We start from the raw sequence: 18204 nt of genomic DNA on the forward strand, positions 1-18204 counted from the left end.
AATATGTGCAAGTACACTCACATCATCAGAATTAGACAATCGTACAATACTCATATATTTAAATCTAAATTAGTACAAATATTCAAACACAATGAATATCAATATAAAATATACAGTTGTATACAATTACTAGTCCAATGATAATAACTTTAGCTGTTACTTTATAAGGTTACAATTCTCATTACTTTCCTAACAAAACAATTCTAATGCCCCATTTGGCATATGTCTTTGCCGTTGTTTAATAAAACAACCAAAATACTCAAAACTGATATTCAAATGTTACTATTGTTGTCAAACTAGACGACCCGAATATCATTCCCCAGTATTCATATATCTCATTGCCTAATAAGGTAAGTCGATGCCCTAACCTGGCATCCATATATCATATTTCATAATAAGACAAGTCGATGCCCTAACCTTGCATCCATATATCACATTTCTTAATAAGGTAAGTCGATGTCCTAACCTTCATCCATGTATCACATTCCCTAATAAGGCAAGTCATTTCCCTAACCTGACATCTATATATGTCACTACCGCTACCTAATAACTAAGGATCGTCGACAAGTAAGAAACCTAACAACGGTTTTAGTTTAGAGTCATGACTTATGACGATTTTCTCACTGGAACAACTCGAATACTACTCCCCGGTATCCACATATCTCATTGCCTAATAAAGCAAGTCCATGCCCTAATATGTCATCCATATATGTCACATTGCCTAATAAGTCAAGTCGATGCCCTAACCTAGAACCCATATATCTTAGGTATCTTTAAGTTAAGGAAGCCGAGTTGAACAGAAAATAGATTTTCAGTTCCAGTGAAAGCCCCTACTCCCAACAAGTTGGAAAGTGAAGTTCAAGTGCTTCAGTCAAAGAGAAGTTAGTTAATGTACGAGGAGGATTCTATCCTATTAGAATGAAGCAGGAATGATCCAAAGCATAAAGCCCACACCACATGGATTCCTACGAAAGAGGGTGCATAGCGGGAAGAGATTGTGCACAAAAAAGAAAAAATGCCTTTGATTCAAAAGCTATCCACTTGATATGAAAGATATCCTCGAAGAGGATTGCTACCGAGACTAGATTCAAAACTAGGGAAGGTCAAAGGTGCTTTGATGGAATTACCAATCCCAATGAAATCAATAGAGGCGAGATTACCGGTCTAAGGAGGAGCAGTGGGCAAATCCCCTGGTCCGGAAGCGAATGGCTTGTTTGCAAGAAGGTTTTTTGGAATTGATACAGAGCAAAGAAGAGAAATTCTGGTGGTCATCGCGGTGGGTTTGGTCCTTGGAGCGTTCTTTAATACCCAAGACACACTCCTCAATTTTATTTTTTATTCATTTGTCACATATAGGTAGGTATAGGCGAATAAAAGATAAAGACAATCGACAAGTAGGAAAACCTAACAAAGGTTTCCCTTGATTTTGTGACTTCAATCCATTTAACGATATTCATCATTCCATTACCATGATTATAATTGGGTTATAACAATAATTGTTGTAACTTGACCTGCTATGTGGTACAGATGTAGTTTTCTTACCTCAAATTTTGATTTAGGTATGTTAGCTAACTTGTATGGAAAATATTCAATGATCCTGGGCCCTATGTCACAATAATAAAAAGAGCGGTTAATCACTTGCCCTAGCCCATTCTAAGTCTTCAATTCATTAACATAAGTCCCCCTATAAGTCACTAGAGTACCAATACTCTAAACATCGAGAAAACATGAAAATTAGGGTTCGAAAGACCACTAAAAATGGTAAGCCATTTTTGGGGTTTCCTGGTAGGAAAAATGATAGACCGTTTTTTTAAGAATGGTCTGCCATTTTTCACAGGAACGAGAAACCTGAAGTTTTAACTTCTCAAAACCCCACCAAAACTGAACTAAATTATTCCAAACTTCACAAAACAATCATATAACATCCATACAACAATTTCTACATGACAAAAATCAAAACCATGCTCGCAATCGATCCTCCATGAGAGACAAGCTTTGAGCTTAAAAGGCTTTATTTATAACTCCACATATATGATATATAGTAGAATAAATAAGAGACTAATAACAACAGAAAGTAAGCAACTGAAAGCAAAGAAAATAAGATTATTTTTTCCACTGCTATTCTCTCTCTCTCTTTCTCTCTCTCTCTCTCTCTCTCTCACCTACATATCTCTCTCTCTCTCTCACACGATTATAAACCTATTCAGGTGTGTGAGATCAAAATCCTAACTCTATTACAATGTCTCATGAGTTTAATACACTCTAATACCTAAATTTGTTCCTCCAAATTAGATCTAATAGCCCACTTTATCCCTGAGTGTTGAGACTTGCTTGGAAGATCAATGTGTGTATATTCTTCAACAAAATTCTTGAATTGGATGTTCGATAATTATAAGAAAAGAAATAAGGATACCCTAATAGGTCTCAAGAGGTATAATTTTTATTTAAGTAGTTTAGATTTAATCTATATATATTTTGATGATATCTTTGGGCTTATAGTTTATATTAGATAAAAATTATTTTTATCAAACTCCGCTTCTGCTTTTATAACTCTGATATGGACCATAAAAACTAAAATTTATAATATACAATTTGTGTTTTTGTAACAATTATGTATATTTATTGTATTAAACCAAATTATGGTGAGATAATTTAGTTCTCGAAGAGAATGTCTACACGAAGAGACTAGCGGAGATAAATTATTGTTGTTGTAGATCTGAGATAATCTCAGATTTCGATTTTTTATACTATAGCCGACAGTTTTAAACGTGACGTATATAGTAGCCATTATATCTAACGGTTTTAAATTGTCGGGGACCACTTTTTGCTGTCATTTTTCAACCGTCGCCTATTCTACTTAGTATTCGTGACACTCGAATAAGTGACAATTTTAGGGATCGATAGGAATACATTTTCCGACTATTTTAAACGGTTGAAAAATCCATATTTTTTCAATAGTAAACTATCATTTTTTTTTCGGAGAATTGAAACTTGTTAATCGTATTTGGTTGTGAATAAATCTTTTTAAGTTAGATTAATGTTAATTAAATTACATTATTTAATTAACATACAAAAGCGTGATATATATTATTTTGAAAAATTGATGTTAATTTATTAATATGTGCAATTTATTATATATTAAAATTGATGAGGATCTTTAGATTTTTTGTGATTTGGTTACTTTTTTTAATTTTTAATTTTCTTTTTGCTAATTAACTTTTTTTCTATTTTTTTTTTTTTAAAAATAAATATTAGCAGCTATTATTAGTTTGTATAAAAAGTTTTTGAGTAATGATATACACTTGTTTCATAAAAAAAATAAAAAAAAATAAAATAAAGATTAGTCCTCCAATAGATCGTGTTAGTTTTCCAAGACTTAATTTTTTTAATTTGTTTATTTACATATTTTTTTGCAAAGTCTTCCAAGACAATTAAAAAAGATAAAAATCTGGCCTTGTATACAAAAAAATGATCCTACTCCATACTCCAAACAATTCCAACTGATGCGTTTGAAATTGCATTACATCGAAACAATAACCAAATTAAGCTACATGTAACTAGAGTATGTAATAATATATAACACATATATCCAAATTTTATTATTATTATTATATCATTACTCAATTGGATAATAACACAATATATATAAATATATTATATTTATATATTTAGGTGATCATCAATTAGTAGCTAGGTGGAAACTTAAAGAGAGAGAGGTAAGAGAATTGAAAACGCAACAATTAATAACAACATGAAAGGCGAGCTTTACGTAGCTAAATGATTAAAAGCGGCCTATTGAGAAAGAAACAAAAACACAAGAAGAAGGGGTTGAAGTTGGTTAATATATAAGAAATGATCATATTTGAAGACCAGCAGAGCCAATCAACTTAGTGAGGCCAAAAGTGATGGCCATAGCCAACCACCCTCCAATCAGCACCCTAGCACAAGATTTCACCACAGGAGTCCTCCCAAGCACAGCTCCAACAGCACCAAAAAACATAAGAGCAAAGCTAGCCACGGTGGCCACCACGCCAAGCCTCACCTTATGGTCATTTATGAAGGCAGCAGCCAACAATGGTGCCACAGCGCCCACTGAGAAGGCCAGTGCAGAAGCCACCGCAGCCTGCGCTGGATTCGGTAGCTTATCATTCTCCTCCTCCTCATCATCATCATCATTCTGTCCAATACGACGTCGTTGCTGTCTTCGTCTCCTGATTTGAGACTTTTCAATGTCGTATTGAGTGTAGACAGAAACGAACTCTCCAATGGCCATGCTACAAGCCCCGGCTACTAAGCCTGCAAAACCAGCTAGAAGCATGGCTTTGATGTCCTTTCTGACTGACCCAATTCCCATCATCAGTGATGCTACCGAAACCAACCCATCGTTGGCTCCCAATACAGCTGCTCGAAGCCACTGTGCTCTTTGGGAGTAGTCAACTACTTCCTCATCATCGGTTTTCATCGCTTCCACGTTATTATTATTATTATTATTATAAACTGGGATTTCTACGTGGCTATTATTGTACATGTTGTTGTTACCAAGGGTTTGATGATCACCAGCAGAAGCCATATATGACAGATTCTTTTCAAAGATATATATATGTAATAATGATTTGATGGATTGTTTTTGTTTGGTGTATTTGCTTGTGGTGAACACACGCCTTCCCATTTTGAGTATATATAGATCACGAAAAGGGGATATTCATTAGTGTTCAGGGGCCATGGTAAATGGGGTCCTTGAAAAAAGTGAATATCATGGAGAGCACCATAGATTTGTGGGTTTAATTTTCCTATATTTAATTCCAATTCCATATAGTGGAGTTTATATTTAAAACTTATTTCTATTAAATTTTCTTTCCGACCCACTCACTCACTACTCTCATTTTTTTTATTATACATAGTTTGGTCATTGAATAATATATATTTCCTTCATTAACCATGTATCTTATTTAGTTCCCGAATGTATACCATATACATATACTCGAACCTCTAGCCTCTAAGAAAAATAAAGTTATTGTCATGTGTTGATATATATATATATATATACTAGGTGAATGTACGTGCCGAGTCACGTATTGCTAGTTTCATTTAAGATTTTGGTTTTTTTAAGATTTTAAATGTATTTTATTTTTAAAGATTACAAATTTTTTGTTTGAAAAAATTAAATATTTATATTTGAAATATTATTTAATAATGTATTAAAAATAATATCAGTGTAATTATAAAATTGTAAATAAATTTATTATTGGAGTAGTAGATTATTCTATTTAGTTCTTTTTTAAACATAGCATTGTAATGTAAGTTTATATCTATAAATATTATGTAAAGTATTAATATTATATGAACATCTCCATTTATAAAGCTAAAAAGTGGGTCAATGACAGAATTGGTATATCTGCAATCACACAAAGATAGAAGTGGTATTTCTGCTTCCTATGCTTATCCAGAGAAAACATTAGATAACGTGAGGTTAACTTTAATATATAAAGATTTTTCTTTTTTAAAAAATAAATAAAAAAAATTATTAATATTCTCTCAAGATAGGTTTGTTAGAGAGATATGTGGCTAAGATGATTTTTTTAATTTAAAAAGAGATTATTAATATTTAAAAGATTGTTTAATTTTTTGGGTTTAATTATTGGGTTTATTTGTTAACGGGAGATCAAACCTAATCGTTAAATTTAACAGAATATTCTTTTAAAAATTTAAGTATATTCTGTTAAACCAAGAAATGCCGTTAAATAGGCACTTTTAATATATAACGATATATATATATATACTAGCAAAAAGTTACGTGCGAGGCACGTATACTAAATTTTATGCTAGGTTTTTTCTATGTTATTTGAAAGTGATATTAAAAATTAAAGAAAAATATTATTAGGTGAGATTATTATTATGTGTATCTAAATATTATAGTTTATAATGTTGTCAATTAAAAGTGAATACCGAATGCAATATATTAGTGTTTAAAAAAGCTTAATGATTTAAATATGTTCTTAAGTTAATCTAAAAATAAACTAAAAATTAATGTTCCAATACTTAAAGAAACATTACTTAAATGGGTGTAAGAGAAAAAGAAAATTAAAAATCAATCTCTAAATTGTTGATAATTGAAGATAGCATTAGTCTAAAAATTATAGATAAGAAAACTAATGATAGTCATTGGTGGATTTCAATCTTCATTTTCTTCGATAGAGACAATAGTGTAATTTTTATATTTTCCACTTTTCATTCTAGCCGGGTCCGCATATATCTGGATCATCCATTTGTTCTTTGATAAATTGAATATAGTAGTGTCGACAAAGTGACGGTGTTCTTGCAAACAGTGATGTATTTTCATTTAAGATGGATAGACATGGTGTGCATAATTTATTTAATTAAAAAATCAACTTATGAAAGACATGTAAAACTATTTTATTTTTTAAAAACTATACCTCTGCAGTATATTTCATTAGTTGATTTGGCAGCAGTACATGAAAATATTTTTTCCACAATATTTACAAACATGACAGTAGATAGGCTCTTTGTATTGTCATCAAGTTCAACATATGCTATAGCACTGTAAAATGCATAATAAGATTGTTAGTATGTTTTTTAATTTTAACTTAATTTCAATAACATCATAAGTTTTTTGTAATATACAGTGGTGTAGAAAATCCTACTTGGCCGCATGTTGGCTTGTCACATATGATTTTTCATCGCGATTGTATAAATCTATTTTTTTATGCCATGCGTCACATAACATGTAATAAAAATTCTGGAGAGTATCAGTTATTTTTATTGTCGCCTCAATCCAAAAATATTTTTTCTACATCCAAATCAAATGGTGTTAATAATAGTAAGATATTGAAACAAAAGTTTTATAAAGTAAATATTGTAGTAGTTTTTACCTCATTTAGTTGCAGATTTTTCGTCAACTCTGAAATTTGGATGTTAGTCACTATTTCGTGTAATCCAATAAAAGATTTTAGAGAAGATTCATATGTCAAGCAGTTTGCTATTGCGTTTTTAATTTCCGTTTCGTTACTCTCCCCCCTTAAAATAGAGTAAGTATGATAATTATTATAAATATAGTATACCATTTTTTTTTTTTTGTAAAATGTGTAGCTATAATAGTATGTGTCTTTGATTTTATGAGTATTTACCATTCCTTCAGTGCTTCTGCCTCGTGGAGTTGAGGATTGATTTTGAAGGTACTCCTGTCGCGTGACGATAGAGACAACCCTAAATCAAAATGTATGTGTTAATTGAATTTTTGAATTTTTGCTTTTAAATATCAGTAGTTTAATTAATGCAATAACCTCTCTTGGTTTGAACAATTAGTTTTGATCCCAATATTATGGGTCTGTCTTCGATTACTTCTGCTATTTGTAAGCATTCATCGTGGACTTTATGCCCCCACATCGTCAAACATACTGGTTTGAAGCTACAACTTTGTAAAGAAATAAAAAAATGTATTAGCATAAATTTTGTTTAATAGTATTTAATATATCGCAATAAAAATGAACACAAGGGTGTATTTATAGTGGTAGATTAAATGTATAGTTTACCTTTCATCAATTAATTATATCTCTTGAATTGTATGTGGTCCATAGGGAGTGTTGACTTCTTTTGGTGGGTTCATTTTGAGAGCAATAGCCAAAATATCTAATAAATTGAAATATTAAATAGTTAGTCAATGAGGCATATATATTTATGAAAATCAAATTGTAAATACCTATTGGTTTGCTGAATTCTTTAGGTGTATGCAGGTCATTAAACGGAATGAAATCATAATATGGTGCTGATATCTGGTTGTCTTCTGTTTGGATTTCTTCGATTTCTGTTCTTGAGTTCACTGTCCAAGTATATTTGTAGTCTCTCTTTTTATCGAAAGGCGGGGCTGTTTTTTTGACATAGGCGTTGCTGATGTAGTAAGTGTGGAACACTTCCAAAGTGTTTTCTCTAGCGTCAATTTCAGTGCCAAATATTACTGCTTCAACATCATTACCCTGTGTTCATTTTTAAGGAAAAAAATATATTTATGAAATAATAATTTGTTGCAGCGCGTTTATAGTCAGAATTCGAAAAATATAGCATTTATTAGTAGAGTGTTGACAATTTCAACGGTAAATAAACTGATTGTATACCTTTTTATCTCCTAACATAAGCTTTTGATATTTGAGTGGTGAACTCTTACTTGTCCGCTTTCTAGATTTTTCTAACACTCTCAGCTTATATTAACCTGTTATTAATTAATTAAGTGTAAGAATTTTCTCTGATCATAATCATTAAATATAGGCCTGTTCGGCAATCATTTTGCTTTTTGTTTTTTTAAATTTTACTTAACAAAATTTTGTAGTTTCTTTATGGTTTTTGATTAATTAATCAAAAAATTGATTTTTTAATGATTACCGAACAACACCTATATTTATAACACCTCTTTTTCTCTAAGTTACTTAATTTAAGAGAAAAATTAATATTAATTTGAATCAAAGCAAGGAATATATGTGTTTATACATAATATGATGATTAGTCTATTCATGAGGCGTAGTACTGGTATTATTTTTCTGGAACATATATCTGGGGCCACCGAAATTGACCGATCATGTGTATGTGTTTGAAATCATAAAAAGTAATTAATTTCTATGATCATAATAATATAACAATTGAACCTAAAACCTAAAATCAAATTTAAAATCTTACCTTGCTCGTTGTAAGCTATGGAGGTGACGGTGGAGGCTGAGGAACGGCTTCGTGTGGTGGCGTAGAATAGAGAAAGCTCGAGCTTCGGTGGTCGATGGTTGTGACTCTCGAATAGTTAGCATCAAATATCAATTCAAATATTAATGAGATTTGTTTTATTTTTATTTTATTATTTTATTATATATAAATAATATTTTATTATTTTATTAAATATAAATAAAAAGTTACCCATGAATTTCTCATAAACCAAGAATTCAGTTATATAGGCACACTTTATATAAAATAGATATTATATCCATAATTTATGTTTTTAAAAATTCACTTTAACACTTGTTAAAAAATTAAATTTACACATGATCTTTTATTTGATATTACAAAATTACATAAAATACATATATAAAATTACTAAATAACTCCTATAATAAATAAAGAATAATAATAATAAAATAAAACAAATCGTTAATATATATAAAAAATAATAATATCTTCACAATTATATAATCACCAAAATGATGAGATTTAATAATTTATAAAACACCAAAAAAAAAAAAAATACTAAAAATCTATTATATTCTTCATCCATAACTGTTCATACGTACTTAAATAATACAGACCATCCATTAATTACTAGATACATAACCAGTCTTTAAAAATAAAATTAATTTATAATTAAGATAGGACATAGCTAATCACATCGCTCTCCATCAATGATTTTCTCTCATCCATAAGTACCAAACTAAGTTCCTGAAGAGAAAATATAGAGGGTGGGCATATAAGCCCAGTAAAAAAATGACTAATATCAAAGGGTCAGTACTTTCATAACCCATGCATAGTTAGCCCTTCAAAATAAATCATATCATCATCATCAAGTATAAACAAAATAAAGAGAGCGCAAATAATCAGAAGAGACAAGCTACCTGTGTATATCACACCGTCCACTAGATTCCTAGCTCTCAATACTAATAGAAAGCAACATCCAAAAGGGTAGTTGCGACTGATAACCACCATTATACCACGACTAAGACTCAATTCACTTTGTATAAAGATTCTATCTCTTTCACCTATAAGTGAGTGCACACCTAATCTACCTATGATGACTTAGAGACTAGGTCGTAAATAACAATATCTACAAATCATGATCATATGGCTCTCATCAATAATCAGTTCAACCAAAAGTAGGCAAAGAAAAATAACAAAAGAACATATTCTTTTTTTATTTTAGAAAAATTCTGCAGCACAATGACTGTAATTTGAATAAACCCAAAAATCATAATCTACATAAATAATTGTACAAAGATAAATTTGACACTTAGTGCCCCAAAACAGTCCAAAAAAAAAATATACAGATTAAGTTTTTAATTATTCAAATATTTTATAAATCATAAAAATTAGAATATGTCTAATGCTATTCAACACATATAAAATCAAGTCCAATAAAAAGTTGAGTCTTTACCTCAGCATCGTCAAACTTTCTCTGAAGGAGACACTTCTAGGCCCTTGATTCTTAAGCTCTGAATAACTTAGTTAGCTAAAAAATCACTTTATATTAAACTCTAAGCACTTTACAAAGACGATCGATGGAAGTAAAATTGGTGTATCGGAAACGTTATTGAAAATAAGAGTAGTATATTTCAAAATGATCTACTTGACGAGTAGATCATAAATGTACAAACCGTTAGCCCAATCAAGCACCAAAATCGCCAAAAAATTCTTCCAAAAGGGTGGAATACACAAATCTCATTGTGAAAAAATAACGAGTTGATCAGAATGACTTGGTGGAGAATGTTTTTCTCGCGACACTGATTCCAACAGTACCAACCATTTTTCAAATAGTGGCTACAGTTGATTGGAATGTCATCTCAAAGTTTTTATGTTAAAACTTTGCACCACCCATACGAGTGTGTCTCAGCTCTAATTGCCACCAAAATTGAGGTGTGAGATCGCCACCGATCTGTGGTCGTTTAGCTTTAGCACGCGTGATCCCATGGTGACCGGAGCTGGGTCGTCGGTGCTCCACATGTGGCGGTTATGGGTGTTTTAATGAAAGAGAAAGAAAGTAAGAGAAAGGAAAGAAAGAGAGAGAGAAGGTTTAGGGGGAAAAGAAGAAAGAGAGGGTTCATTGTCAAATTGTGGGTCCGTCCCACTAATATATAATATATTTATTCTTTTTTTTGTTGGATCGAGACTTTACATTCTTTCCTACCTAAAGAAATTTCCTTCCAAAATTTTAAATTACAAGTAGGGATGCTTTATATATATTTTTGACTCTATTTCTCAAGTAGCCTATTCTTCTTTATAATTCTGCTATATGACCTTGACTAGCAAATCACTCTGTTCCTTAACACTTTAAACTCTCTCACCGAAATTCTGACAGGTTATCCTTCATACAGAACATATCTTAAAGAGGAATAGCCTCTAACTAAAAGACATGCAATGAGTAATATTTTCTTAGCATCAACACATGGAACACATTATAAATGTTCTCCAACCACACTGGTATTTAATCAATATATGACCTCCCCAACCTTCTCGATAACCTCGAAAGGTCTAACACACCAAGGGCTAACTTATACTTCACTCAAAATTTCATTACACCGTTCATAGGAGGAATTTTCAAGAAAATATAGTCACCAAACTTAACTTGCCATGAGTTTGACATAACTCTTCTAATGACTTTGAGAAAATTTTAGATTCTCCTGAATTCCCTTGATCTTCTTGGTGGTACAAGTGATAATTTGTGGCCCACAAAATATGTTCATCTGGTTCCCCCAATACAAAGGTAGTCTACATGGTCCCCCATACAAGGCATCATAAGGAGCTATGCATATATCTACTTGGTAACATTGTGATAACTTAATTCTATTAATGACAAGTATTTTCTACAACTACCTTCAAAATCTAAAATACAAGCATAAAGCATGTTCTTCATGGTTTGTATGGTCATCTCAAATTGTCCATTTGTTTAAGTATGATAAGCAGTGGTCAAGAGCAACTCATTTTTTCCAAAGCTTGTGGCAAGACTTTCCAAACCCTTTGTGTAGAACAAGAATCTCTAGGAGAACTATGCTTGAAGGCATCCCATTTAGTTGAACTAATTTGGTAAGCTTGTAATCCTTGTTGATTTAAATAAATTGAGTAAAATTAGTCAAAAGATCAACAATTAGACTTGAAATGTCGTGATTTAAGGATTTCAATGGTAATTTGTTACAAATTCTATAGTGATCTTATCCAAATTCTACTATAGTATCAATAAAGGTTGAAGCAAACCTGAAGTTCTTTGGTTCTCTACAATAACATGTGAACAAACCATACATCTAGCTTCAAAGCTAGCCACATCCTCCTTCACAACTTCCAAATAGTATTATCTCTTCAAGTCAGGAATCTTTATACTACCACAATGTACAATAAGCTTGGAACTATAGCCCTTGATCATAATAGACCTTCTAAGATCACAAATATTTGTAACATCCAATCTTTCCTTTTGGTATCAATACCTTTTAGCATTAACTGTCTATTCTTGATATATAAATGTTCACCATCATAGATTCTATTCTAGATATATAAGTCTTAATTTATTAGCTTGCCAATAATGTTACTTAACTTGATAAATACCATGCTAGAGTCACAAGCTACCTCTTTTTCTTTGTAGAACTGCAATTTATAATCACCCATAGTTAATATTTTGTTTCTGGTCTTCAAGAGCCATACATGTCAAAGCACCCTGAGGTTTCTTACTTAACACATCAATGATCACATTAACCCTTTCACGATGATACTACAAGGTAAAGTCATAATCTTACATGTACTCAACTCATTTTCTATGCCTTAAATTAAAGTTCCATTGATTAAGGACATACTTTAAGCTCTCATTATCCAATTATAACTTAATCTTTGCATCATAGAAATTATGTCTCTAAATCTTTAAGGCAAATATTTCCAACCAGTTATGTGAGTCATGTGTGTAGTAGTTCTCCTAATGTGGATTAAATTGTCAAGAAGCAAAGACAATAACTGTTAATCTAAAAAATTAGCACTCATAACTTTTGAGATTACTTAACCGACAATCGAGAGATTAACGAGACCGTGCCAAGAGAGTTGTCTTGGAGGGGTAGGGATGCATGATCACTCTTTATAGTCACCATGCAAATCACTAAGCATGGCCATCATGAAAGTAACTCGGCATGGTCTCCATGCGAGTCACTCGTTATGGCCACCATACAAGTCACTCGACATGGTCACCGTGCAAGTCACTCGGCATGGCCACCATGCAAGTGCCACCATGCAAGTCACTCGACATGGTAAACATGCAAGTCACTTGCAATGGTCACCATGCTAGTCACTGGGCATGTACAATTCTCAAAGTCACTCGAAATTCACCAATCTCAAAGTCACTCGACATGCACACTCTTAAGTCACTTGGCATGCAACCTCCTCAAGTCACTTGACGTGCTCATTCTCAAGTCACTCGACTTGCTCTTTCTCAAGTCACTCGTTATGCATCCTTCTTAAGTCACTTGACATGCTCATTCTCAAGTCACTCGACATGCTCTTTCTCAAAGTCACTCAGAATGCACCATTCTCAGGTCACTTGGCATGCACTTACTCTCAAAGTCACTTGGCATGCACCCCCAAGTGCTCACTCCACATGCATTTCATGCCTTCCACTCAGTATGCAACTTCCATAGAAACATGACTACACTTAGTGCAATTTTCTTGTGGAAATGAAGGTAACAAGGGTACGATCACAAGTACAAGGCGTGCATGCATGGTGTGTACAACTATGCTTTTGCAAAGCTTTAAAAATAAGGAGGTACGAGTAGTGGAGGCACCACACCCGCAAGGCCTGACCAACTAACCAAGGGTACACAACAACCACCACTCCTGTAACCAAAGAACACCTTACACAAAACAAAGGTACTAAGGTGCAAGACCACCTCATATAACATAAAATTTCACTACTACAAAATACACTATTTACGTCGGTCAACGCTACTGTTCATAGCGTTGACCGACGTAAATAGTACTCAAATAATTGGGGCGTCACTTTAAAAGTGACACTAATAATATGTTATTTGTGTCTTTTAGGTATATGACGTTAAAAGCTAAACCGACGAAAAAAGTAGGAAATTTAAAAATTTACGTTTCATTTTGCGTCTGCTATTAAAACTAGTGTATTATATTAGTGAGCTTTTAAAAACGACGCAAAATACAATAGTGAGAGTCAATAACCGACACAAAAAAAAAGTGAAATCCCTAAAATTAAAAAAGGCAAAATTCTCAAGCCCCTTTCTTCAGATGATTCTCTTCAGCCGCATCTCCACTTCAGCCCTCTCCCTAAACGCAAAATCCTTCCGATTCTCTTCAGTCGCATCTCCTCTTCAGACGACGATGAGAACTCACCCTAACCACCTCCTCTTCAGACGATTCGACGGTGGTCTGTGGTCTCTCTTCTCCCATGATATTGCTCAATCCTTCTTATTCTTCTTTCCCAGTCATACAAACCCAGCCGCACCTCTGGCTGTTCTCCAACCCTCTCTCTGTCCAAGCTTCGATCAACGACGTCCCCCTCTCTTCGAGCTTCGATAGACGACGCTCCTCTCTCTCTCTCTCTCCGAGCTTCAATCAGTGGCACCCCTCTTGCCAAAAATCCTAAAATCGCCTCTTGTCCCTCATCCCTCCAACCACCCTTCTCTCTCCCTCTGTTCATCTTTCTTTCGGACAACCATCGACGAGCCTATCTCTCCGATGTAAGTTATATATATTAATAATTTTATTTTAATTATTTATTTATATATATATATTTGAATTTGATAAAGATCAATAAATTGGATGTAGCTGAATATTTCAAACCCAATCCACTAGTAAACACCCTGTTATTATTGTAATAGTATGTTTAGTTATAGTAGTTTAGAGGCTTTAAAGAATTTATGTTGATAGTTCTTGGGCTTTAGATGTAATTGTTTTGAGATATGGATTGAAATGTTCTTAAATTGTGTGGATTTAGTAAACAAACTTTTCTTTCTTCGAATTTTTTGGGTGGTTGTACATTTCGACCAACTTGCATTTCATTGATTTTGTTACTGTTCTATTTCTCGATGTTGATCTTGGTTTCTCGCGGTTTTATATTTTTGAAACTCGATTTGCTTTTTAGTTCCTTTGTTAGTTCCCTTGACAGTTTTGGTATTTTTTATTCTTCTTTCGGTATGACTTAGCTCAAATTGAGAGAATTAAAATAAAGAAAACTGAGTTTGGGTTTGAGGAAGAAGAAGAAGAGTAAGCGGCAGCAGTAGCAGCAGCAACCATGAATATAATGGAAACATCAATAATACATCATGTATGAATTGTGCTACTTAGTCTATTGTTTCTTGCTGAATTCAATTGGTGTCACCATGTGGCTTACTTCGTTTTCCTGATTTATTTGTATATAGTACTGTTTTCATTCTTTAAAAATTTTTGGTTTTTCTTTACAAGTTTTGTATTATTAAATTGAAAAAGTAAAGTACTGTACTCTCTATTGTAGAAGGAATATTGTGCGAACGCATATGTTTATCTTTTAATTTGTTAAACTTCACTTTTCAAGGGTATTTTTTTTCTCTAGCAAATGAGTAAATATATGTATGTTTGAACTGGGTTTGGTCTAAACTAGTGTTTCTTTTTTAGTCTAAATAGAGAGCTTTAAATGATAGTTTGATTTGCATTTTTAATAGGTTCATGAGCATTGTGTTATGCAATTGAAGAAAAAAGTGAAGTTTTAAGAAAGAAAACAAAGTTAACGAAAAAGGGTAAGTTTTTATTTATGAATTTATATTTCATAATGATTTTGCTTATTTTTTATTGATGAATTTATTTTTCTTTGGCATATCCAAATTAGTGAATCATCAATGCAATTAAAATTGAATGTAAAACTCATATTGGCAAGTTAAAGGGGATGACTTTGCGGTTGTACTAGTTTTATCTGCAACCACAACTTTGTTGAAACTTGCTATTTCTTTTCATCTGTACTAATCTGTGATTTTAAAAGATGTGTCTTGTATAATAGGATTAGCTGTTGACATAAATGGTTGCTGATATCCTTTCTTGGATGATAAAATCCTGCAAATTGTAATTTTTTATTTGGAAAAAAGTGAACAGTCTGTGATATATTACATTTATAAATGGACAACTCTACCTCAAAGTTGCTTTGAAACTCAAACTTGTTTTTTTATTAATTTTGGTTGGACTAGGAATAGTATTTTTTTGTATTAAAATAAACATTGACTATCTTTGAAATTTGTCATAATTAAATATGACATAGAAGTATACACTTTTTCTATGATTTAGGGTAATTAGGCATGAGGTTCTTACATTAATTTTCGAGTCGTTTAGTCTTTTGTCTATTTACCAATTTATTTTTCAGCTAAGTTTTTGTGTTTTCTAATTTGTACTAAATGAACTTCATGATATGTGCTAACCCTATAGGTATTCATTAAGTTGCTTTTTTGAAAAAATTGAGGTTTGTTTCTTTCTTCACAACATGAAGTCATTGATACTAGTACTTATAGTTTTTGTTCTAATGATGTACTTAACACACCTTATGTTCATTTGTAGTCTAAGGGAGAATGCACAAAATCAAGGTAATGCAAAGTAGAGAATTATTTATTTAGGAATGTGTTGTGATCACTTGAGTAATTAGAGTCAAGCATTTTACAATTTGAATTCTTAGGCCAAAAAGATGTGTTTCCTCTACAATAAGTTACCATATTTTTTCTGCCTGTTTGTTGTTGTGTTGGTATACTGTTTGATAAGCCAATTCTCATCTTTTGATAACATTTTCTTTAATTATGTATTTAAAAAACTAATTTTTTTATACACATAAAATAAAGACAAAACTAATTTTGTGCTATAGTCCCACAATAATAACTATAGGATGCTAATGTTGTTGTTACATATTGTTATTGCAGCCATAAGAAAACAATTTTGAATTTATATTATTTGAATCACTTGTTGGACCAATAGTGAGTGGAAAAGGGGAGACTTTTCTACTAAATGAAATGGTAAGCCCTTAAAAAAATAATTCATTTAATTTAGTGAACTTTATTTTCAAGGCTATGTATGGAGACATTTCTTACCCTTAAAATTATCACCACTTATCTATTTTGGTATTTGTTGCAGGTTTTGTTTTGGAAAAGAGGGGACTAGGGAAGAGAGAAGCTTCCAGCATGATTGAAGAGAATTCAAACTATTGGGAATTAAATGCAAAGTTTAAAAACTTAAGAACATGAAAACCTTCCCTCGCACCAGGATACATTTGTTCGTTCTTTTCACTAGCTTGCTGAAAAGTTGTAAGTAGTATAGTGTCTTATTTTATGTGTACAAAGAATTCTTAAGTTTTCTATATTTTCAAATTATAGATTAAAGGTTACTACTTTTGTTATAATACATGAGTAACAAGTTTTATGATTATTGTTATCTTTTGCATATGTAATTAGTTTATATTTAGTTTACGTACAATGGAATTTAAGTTTTATGATCGATTCTATTAACAATTTTGGTATTGTGTGATTAGTTAATAGAATCGATTACTAATTTTATGTAAGTTTTACAAATGTTATTTTAACTTTTTTTGTATTATGTATTTACTTTTATATAGAATTATAAAATTTGATAGTGCATATGAGGAAAATTGCATGAAAAAATTGCAATTTTCTCTTATATTTGTGTCATTTTATAAGCGACGCAATAGGTAAAAAAAAACAAAAAATTTCGTAATAGATATGATATTTTTAAACTGACGTAATAAGTTTTCTGTGACAGTTTTAAAATGCCATAAACAATTTAGCGTCATTTCTAAACCGACGCAAAAGATAAAATAAAAAGTAAATATTTTGCGTCGGTTTGTAAATGTAGAAAATTGTTTTTTGCGTCGTTTTAAAAATGACGCTAATAAAAACTATTTGCGACTACGGTATATACGTCGGTTTAAAAAACCGACGCAAATTCTTTAAATGACACTTAAAAACCGACGAAAATTATACTTTTTGTAGTAGTGTTTGTAGATCATCAATGTCACAATTTTCTTAAGGACACCAATGCATCAAAGGCAATTAGAGCCTGTAAATACTCCTTTCTCAAATGTGAGAAGGGGTTGGAAAATCAGTCTTGTAATTGGCGCATTGAAAGCAATAGAAAGAATGTTTTCTCTCTAGTCTGAAATCTCATTTTTTTAATTCCCATTTCATCTTCATCTTATTTCTAAGTTTTGAAGTTAGATTTTGATTTTTTGGCCGACAAGTTAGCTAACGAGTTTTTACTGTCAATAGTTTGGCATCGTCTGTGGGAACAACAAGCTAATGCTACATTGTTTCCTTATATACAATCATTGCAAAATGCGTAGATACTCTCATCATCTCGAAGATATGGAGGTTTACCTTGACAGAACTCAGCTGATTACTTCAAGGTGAGACCCACAACCACCTGTCACTGGAAAAGAGGGTGTGAACAGTCATAAGCCTCAAGCAAGAGAAGAGGGTGTGAACGGTC

General features: G+C 32.0%; 1 protein-coding gene and 1 long non-coding RNA gene across 3 annotated transcripts; one reads left to right on the plus strand and one right to left on the minus strand.

The window, feature by feature from the left end:
- Window positions 1-3595: 3595 nt before the first annotated feature.
- LOC115720046 (vacuolar iron transporter homolog 4) lies at window positions 3596-4762 on the minus strand. The gene has a single exon (XM_030649211.2). The coding sequence runs from the start codon at window positions 4667-4669 to the stop codon at window positions 3857-3859; it is 813 nt and encodes a 270-aa protein (XP_030505071.2). The 5' UTR covers window positions 4670-4762; the 3' UTR covers window positions 3596-3856.
- A 9182-nt stretch (window positions 4763-13944) lies between these two features.
- On the plus strand, window positions 13945-17299 carry LOC133035125 (uncharacterized). 2 transcript variants are annotated; one of them, XR_009686396.1, is made up of 4 exons: window positions 13945-14432; window positions 14898-15019; window positions 15393-16718; window positions 16837-17299. It is a non-coding gene; the product is annotated as an uncharacterized LOC133035125 (long non-coding RNA). The 2 variants fall into 2 exon arrangements; XR_009686395.1 differs by having other exon boundaries at window positions 14898-16718.
- Window positions 17300-18204: the final 905 nt, after the last annotated feature.

This window comes from Cannabis sativa, chromosome 2, assembly GCF_029168945.1.
Source record: "Cannabis sativa cultivar Pink pepper isolate KNU-18-1 chromosome 2, ASM2916894v1, whole genome shotgun sequence".
NCBI lineage: Eukaryota > Viridiplantae > Streptophyta > Magnoliopsida > Rosales > Cannabaceae > Cannabis > Cannabis sativa.

Excerpts from the sequence above, each read along its gene's own strand:
- LOC115720046 (XM_030649211.2), bottom strand. The coding sequence starts at position 4,669 with ATGGGAAGGCGTGTGTTCACCACAAGCAAATACACCAAACAAAAACAA.